The following is a 6767-nucleotide window of genomic DNA, read 5'->3' on the forward strand; positions in this document are numbered from 1 at the left end:
TTGATAAGATAAACCGTCTAGACAAGGTAGCATATGGATTTAAACCACTGCAATAATGCATACTATATATGACACATCAATCTCCCTCACATTCTAGCTCAAAATACCTCTCCATTTTTCTACTTCATCATCACATTGTAGCAAATAATCTTTCCATCTCCAAAGAATAAATCAAAGCATAACACGAGGATGAAGTAGCAAACCTTCGCATTACTTGTGTTGGCCGAGTGAAATTCCAACGAAAATGAGGGAAAAAACTTCGGGCAGCACCTCCCTTGCTTGGGCACCACCGGAGAGTAGGTGAAGCTCAGCTCTCTATCAATGTGCTGGACTGCTCGGGCTGGAGGAAGAAGAAAGTCTCTGTCTCGGGATATAGTGGGGGATGAGTTTTTATCCCGGTTAAAAACTCCAACCGAGACAAAAGGAAACACCTTTTGTCCCGGTTGGAAGTTAGTCCCGGTTGGAGGATCCAACCGGGATAAAAGGGAGTCCCGGTTGGTGCCTCCAACCGGGATAAAAGGGTGTCCCTTTTATCCCGGTTGGATCCTCCAACCGGGATAAAAGGGTCCCGCCACCGACGGCCCCCCGCTAGCCGTTGCAACCGGGACTAAAGGGGGGCCTTTAGTCCCGGTTGCAATTACCAACCGGGACTAATGCTCCCCTCCAAATTCCCGCACCCCGGCGCACCCCCTTTTGTCCCGGGCCACTTTTAAACCGGGATAAAAGGGGGCGGATCGAAAGTCAGTTCTCTACTAGTGTGTGGAGCTATAAAAATTTTTAGTGGAGTGCTGCGAAACACCCCCTAAAAGTCATTTCCAATGTGACACAATTTTTTTTTGGCTTCGGGTATTTGTACTTTGGAGACCCTGAACTAAAGTCCGGATATGACAAAAAGATCAGTAATCGTATGGAGTCACTGACAATAGGTTTAAGTGACCACGAATTGCTTGTGTCTGTGCTCATGGACGTGCGACATAACTCTAATATGCCTCTGCTTACCAATATAGTAGGGTACTTTATATGCAGTGCATACTCAGTTCCACTAACAATTTAACATTTCAAAACGTGCATAAGTCTAATATAATTGTTGCAAACTTTAATTTAACATATTTCTTTCAAACTTCGTATACTTGTTCACACATCTTACCCAATGCATATGTAGATACATACATATGTAGCAATTTATCCTTGCAGCGCCACATGTTGCAACACATTTACAAGCGCTAGTATAGACACTAACAATACTTGCTGGGCCTCTAGTAATGCGTAATGCATTGCTAAAGGGTTATTCGTCATGTGACAAGGAGATATGGTGCCGCTAGGTTTCTACTATGGGCAGCTAGGGTTCTTCCCTGGTCCTCCGTAGAATATGTAAGTGCCCCAGTTGATGCTATTGGTGCCGCTCTGCACGTTGTAGCAGTTGGGCTGCTTATTCCCCAATCCCACAACATTTGGTGAATTGAGTTTGTTGAACGAATCGACCACTTGTATGTTCCTGATGTAGCTGGCCTTGCTGTACCCTTCCCCAGGGAAGTGCCCACTGCCCATGTCTGTCGAAGTTTGGCCGGCGTAAGGCGAGTACACCTCTCCGCCCCACATGACATAGGATGCACTAATTTGCAAGTACGAGAAAATGGTTGATGGCCAATAACCCAAAATATGGTTTCCTACTTGCAACCACCAGTTGCCCCCCTTTGGATCCTGCAGGCAAAAAAATTACTGGAGAGTCAGACAGGATTATGGCAAGGGGATATAGTTCAAAAGGCTAACATGAGAGATCTAGTTGCATTTGTGGAAAAATCTGTTGCGTGCATGGGAACAACTCGACTCATGAGTGAGGCCACAAACAGGCCAACGTCATCACGGTTGTAGCCTCAACTTACAATTGAACTTTTGCCTCGAGAAAGAACAAGAAGCTGGCACGCTTTCGGTGTCCATCCATGAATTTGATTTGCTATGCTCGGAATGTGAAAGATTTTTTGGTTTACCTTCCAGATTAAAATAGTTATTTCATATTGTGAGCCACCGTATCTGGATACAGGGGAGAAGCTACCACCGATGGCGATCTGATTGTTTGTTTGGATGAACCCTGAGCACTGTAGGTTATAGCAACCTGTTCTTCGATATGCATCACGCTACAATATTCCGTAGCAATAAAGAATTAGTAACTTATATGCCATTTCCTAACTTACTGATAAAGATAAAAAGGAATGTGATGCTTATCTTACAGTCCAGTATATGAAGAGTCTTGTAGATCTATCCCCGTACAACTCAGGGTAAACCTGCAATTTTGTGGAGAGAACAGACCGTTAGCCATACTGAAAGAGATTGCATGACTTAATAATATGCATTACAACATGCATAGGAATCACAAAATTTATTGCCAAGAGTTTGTCAAAATACCTATGTAGATACATTTTAATTTGGTCCTCATATGAAGTATTTCCATTAATTACTAAATGCTCTATATTCTCTTTCATCCCAACTCTTAGTTTCTCCGTTTTCGTCACACCTTGGATACATGTTTACTTAAAAGCTTAGCTTCATCGATTTCACTTCCTATTGCAGCCTTCTATAATAACTTGGTGCTATGGCTATTGCTAGTTTCGTCATTTCAAGATGTGTCGTTTCCGTTCACCTCCTATGAGCTACTGTTCTAGGCCATGATGCGGATGAAAACTCCCATTCCTTTAGTGGTAGGTGATGTGCTCGTAAAAAACTACACGTCTTTTGGTTACTTTATTAATCTAAAGATGTGCGAGCCTAGTCCTTCGAAGCTTTCATAGGGATTGGATGTGCAAGCATGCCTTCATAAAGGTGAGTATTATGTGCATCTGTGTGACTCAGGTGTTTATAGTGGGTGAGTGTACATGCATATATGTGAGTGTCTTTATCTATTCTGTGTTTTTGCAAAAAAATTGAACATGTGTAAACACAAGAGCTGTATATCACTGGTAGAAAAGTGAGCATTAGACCCGGTTGGAGAGACGCATAAGTCTCGAAAATCCAACCAGAACTAATCTTTCGAGACTAAAGGTCCCGACCTTTAGTCCCGGTTATCTCACCCAGGATTAAAGCTTACCTTTTATCCTGGTTGGTATTACCAACCGGGACAAAAGGCTTCCAAAAAAATAAAAAAAAATGTGGGCCATCCCCATTGTGCCTGCTCACGTCTCTACCACTAGCTACAGCTCTGCCTCAACCACCACCTCCTCGAGCTCCAACTCCACCACAGAGATAATCAAATCAAGAGCATAAATAATTGACACTTCACAAATTGAAGCATGAAACATGCTCATCTTACATGACTATCACACAAGTAATAGAGCACACAACCAATCAATTCACACATGATCTGATTCACAAGTCACAACACATGAGTTCGATTTGATTCACAACACGTGGTGGATTCACCAGCAAAAATCACAAACAAATCATTAATAGAGGTGAATCAAATCTAGCAGCTCGCTTGGGAGCATGAGGCATGCTAGGCCGAAGCCACTTGCACTTGCACTAGGGCCGCCCGCGCCATGACGGGCCCTTGTCCACCGGTACCGCGCCGGGCCGTCGCCCCCCGGCACCGCATTGGGCAGCTCCGCCCACGCCGGGCCATCTCACAGGTAGGGAGCTAGGAGGAGGAGGCCGGGGAGGTGGGGAGGGAGGGAGGGAGCAAACGGAGAGGAGGAGGTGGGGAGGAAGGGAGGGAGCAAAGAGGGAGGAGCGCTAACTAGGAGGCTGGGGAGGGAGAGGGAGCAGAGGGTGGAGCGAGTTGAGGGAGAGGAGAGGAGCATATAAGGGAGAGAGAGAAGTCGGAGAGATAAATGCTGGCGTCATGAATTAGTCCTGGTTGGTGGCTTCAACCGGGACTAATTCATTTTATTCCAGCTGGTAGCTCCAACCGAGATTAAAAGCTCCACTTTTGTCTCAGATGGAACCACCAACCGGAACTAAAAGGGCTCTGAGTTATTACCAATTTTAGACCCGGGACTAATACCTCTTTAGTCCCGGGTCCGATTCGTTCTGAGATTTTTGTCAAGGATCAAAAGTGGTTTCTCTAGCTCTGTAGCAAATCTACTTGCCCTTCGCCCCTGGTAATAATGCTGCTAGAACAACTCATGAAAGAATCTTTTTTAGGTAATTCCTACTCGTCGTAGCTGTGGCTCTTTCAGCATCACATATACCATGGAGGCTGAAAGTCAGCGTTTCACAGAACATTTATGAAGGTGGGTTAATGTTTCCCTTGGAGGTCTAACCTGCCATCCTGCTTCAATTGTATTGAGGTCGTTGCCGCTATAGGAACCCCCAGAGATCCAGAGCTGGGCCAAGCTGAAATCTTTGGCCCTCCCAATAGTTGGTTCCCACAGATTGATGCTGGTTTTGGTTCCATAGTACCTAGCCTTCGGTGTATACGCTATGGCGTGCTGCTCAATGAGAGAGCAAACGAAGTTAAATGATAAATTTTAAAATAATAATTGTACAATGGTGATTCTTGAATAGGTGTTGTACCTGGTGGCCAATCGTCACATTGAGCTTGTTAGGGTCATCAATAACGGAAAAGAAGTTCGGTATGCTCCTTGGCCTCTTCTTCCCATACCTCTTGATAGAGCTAGCCCTCAGGACATCCTCCTCCTTGGTCCTTCGGATTGGTATTGTGTTTGGAGGGCAGCATTTGCCATTCTGATGCCATGTTTGGGTGATTGAATGTGGTGCGATGTTGGAATCATCGCTCAGGCCTTCTGGGTGGTAAGAAGGCCGCATCTGGAAGGTGACGATGCACGCAATGTGTTTATGTGGTGTTGGGGGGAACTGCAGCTAGTCGATCTGCACCCAACAATGAAATGAAAAGGGCAATGGTGCAGCTGAGAGGAACCTGGATAGTATGGTTCTTGAGGAGTGGATGATCGAATGCAGGCTGTTTGGAGATGGGCACACAGTCTATGATATCTCCATCTGCACTCTGTTGTTTTCATAGAATCAGTACTCGCAATAAAAGTAGAAAAGAAGAGAGGATTATGCATACATTAGGACTGGAATGAATCCGAAGGTCATATGAAAATTTTCAGTTGCAAAAAGTAAGTAAATATATGTGGATCATTTTTGTAATATAGTGTACTGCACGCAAATCATGAAGCTGCTGAATGACAACACAAGAGAATGAAGAGTACCTCAATGCTTGCGAGAGGATCCTTGTTGAGCCTCTTGAGGAGGCTTCGCACCTGCCGCCGCCGCTGCTCCGACGTCCCGGCAGCGCCCCCCGCTGCCGCCACAACTGCGAGAGCCACGACGAGCGCGATCAAGCACGCTCGCGTCACTGCCATTGTAAGATCCTGTTGTTATCTCGGTTTCTCTTCAGCATGAGCTTTTAAAAGGTAAGAGATGTACGTCTCGGCCGGCCTGGCTCTGGCGTACGTCAGAGTATTTGTTTTAGGGATATGGACTGAAACAAAGTTATCTTAGCTACTACCTTCTATAATCAAGATGTATATTATATATGTGGCGTCAGAGTATTGTTTTTTCATACGCTTTGACATAAGAAGAAGATGCTTCGAAAGTTGCTAGCATGTTCGCGGAACCACGGATGGATTGGTAAGAGCTGCTCTCCTTCTGACATGAATTGACATTTGCCAGCACCTGATGCCGAGGTTTCATGCCGTCGAGGTGCTTTTGTATATTGTCACCAAGGTATTGAGGTGCTGTGTTTTAAAAAGCTTTCTACTCCATGGATTTTTAAAGTATATACGTGAGCTCAGAAAACAAAATCAGCAAACTGATTCCAAGAGTTGACAAACTCCATGGACAGACGTTGATTATGTCACTTAACTATCTAGCCACCAATCGGTTAGTTGCTATAGTTGACCTTGAATTTGTAAAGATGCAAATGCAGAGACATTATCCATTTATATAGACGATTGTACATCCAAGTAGATATATAATGTGGGTGCAGACATTACCCAACTAGTAAATGTCTTAGTCGTCCGTCGATCTATGGTTAATTGCGTTGCAACAGTATCCCGCGTATAGGCACTATTCAGTCAATGTCACAGAAATTTCAAAGCTCTAATTCGCTCCTTTCGGCAGATAATCGACCACATCCTTCCCTTTGATTGCGTGATTATCGGGTGTAGACTTACTCCAAATCTTTTGTTAAGTGATTATTTGCTGCTAACGATTATTCAACTTCGAGGGTAAATACTTAAATTAATCGTAGCGTATATTTAACTTCAAGCAATGTGATGCCAACAAATAATTAAGCCAATCTGTTAGGTGCTGATTACGAGGACATACTTGGTCCAAGTCTTTTTAGTGAAAGATCACAACTTTTGAATGTTCAACTGACATTTTTTAACATGTTAACTTTTGAATCGTCAGTCTCTCAAATGATTTGGAAGTTTGACTTGAGACGGTTGTTGGGATGCAATCTCAAAGAGACTCGTGCTCAAAAGATGGAATGGGAAAAACACTTGCCATCTCTGGAAAATCATCCCTCCCTTTACAACGGGGTAGGACTCCCCTTTTATAGTGACTCGGAGGTCATTTTACATACCGTGAATACCCTTTCTCACCTACTACATTACTGGAATATGTTGTACATAAAGGTCTTTGGGGTAACGTGTACAAATTAAACTCTCCTGCAGAGTCACGTATCTCACGTCTCCTTGTAGTCACGCCTCCTTGTAGTCATGCTTATCACGTTTTTATGTAGTCATGCTTCTCACACCTTCGAGACTTTAACCACGAGGCTTCTTGTTTTCGTCTAAGTCTTCAGC

General features: G+C 44.2%; 1 protein-coding gene across 2 annotated transcripts; it reads right to left on the reverse strand.

Annotated features, from left to right (window-relative positions):
• Positions 1–1084: 1084 nt before the first annotated feature.
• On the reverse strand, positions 1085–5331 carry LOC101785467. 2 transcript variants are annotated; one of them, XM_004979315.2, is made up of 7 exons: positions 5166–5331; positions 4871–4957; positions 4507–4758; positions 4254–4421; positions 2229–2282; positions 1989–2135; positions 1085–1701 (listed from the first exon to the last, which is right to left on the reverse strand). In XM_004979315.2, the coding sequence occupies exons 1-7, from the start codon at positions 5316–5318 to the stop codon at positions 1330–1332; spliced, it is 1233 nt and encodes a 410-aa protein (XP_004979372.1). In that variant the 5' UTR covers positions 5319–5331; the 3' UTR covers positions 1085–1329. The 2 variants fall into 2 exon arrangements, with proteins under 2 accessions (XP_004979372.1, XP_022685117.1); XM_022829382.1 differs by having other exon boundaries at positions 1884–2135.
• Between the last annotated feature and the right edge of the window lie 1436 nt (positions 5332–6767).

Source organism: Setaria italica, chromosome VIII (genome assembly GCF_000263155.2).
Source record: "Setaria italica strain Yugu1 chromosome VIII, Setaria_italica_v2.0, whole genome shotgun sequence".
Taxonomy (NCBI): Eukaryota; Viridiplantae; Streptophyta; class Magnoliopsida; order Poales; family Poaceae; genus Setaria; species Setaria italica.

Coding starts and splice junctions, on each gene's coding strand:
- LOC101785467 (XM_022829382.1), bottom strand. CDS start 5,318: ATGGCAGTGACGCGAGCGTGCTTGATCGCGCTCGTCGTGGCTCTCGCA. Junction 4,958..5,165: donor ATCCTCTCGCAAGCATTGAG/GTACTCTTCATT, acceptor TGAAAACAACAG/AGTGCAGATGGAGATATCAT. Junction 2,136..2,228: donor GACTCTTCATATACTGGACT/GTAAGATAAGCA, acceptor GGAATATTGTAG/CGTGATGCATATCGAAGAAC.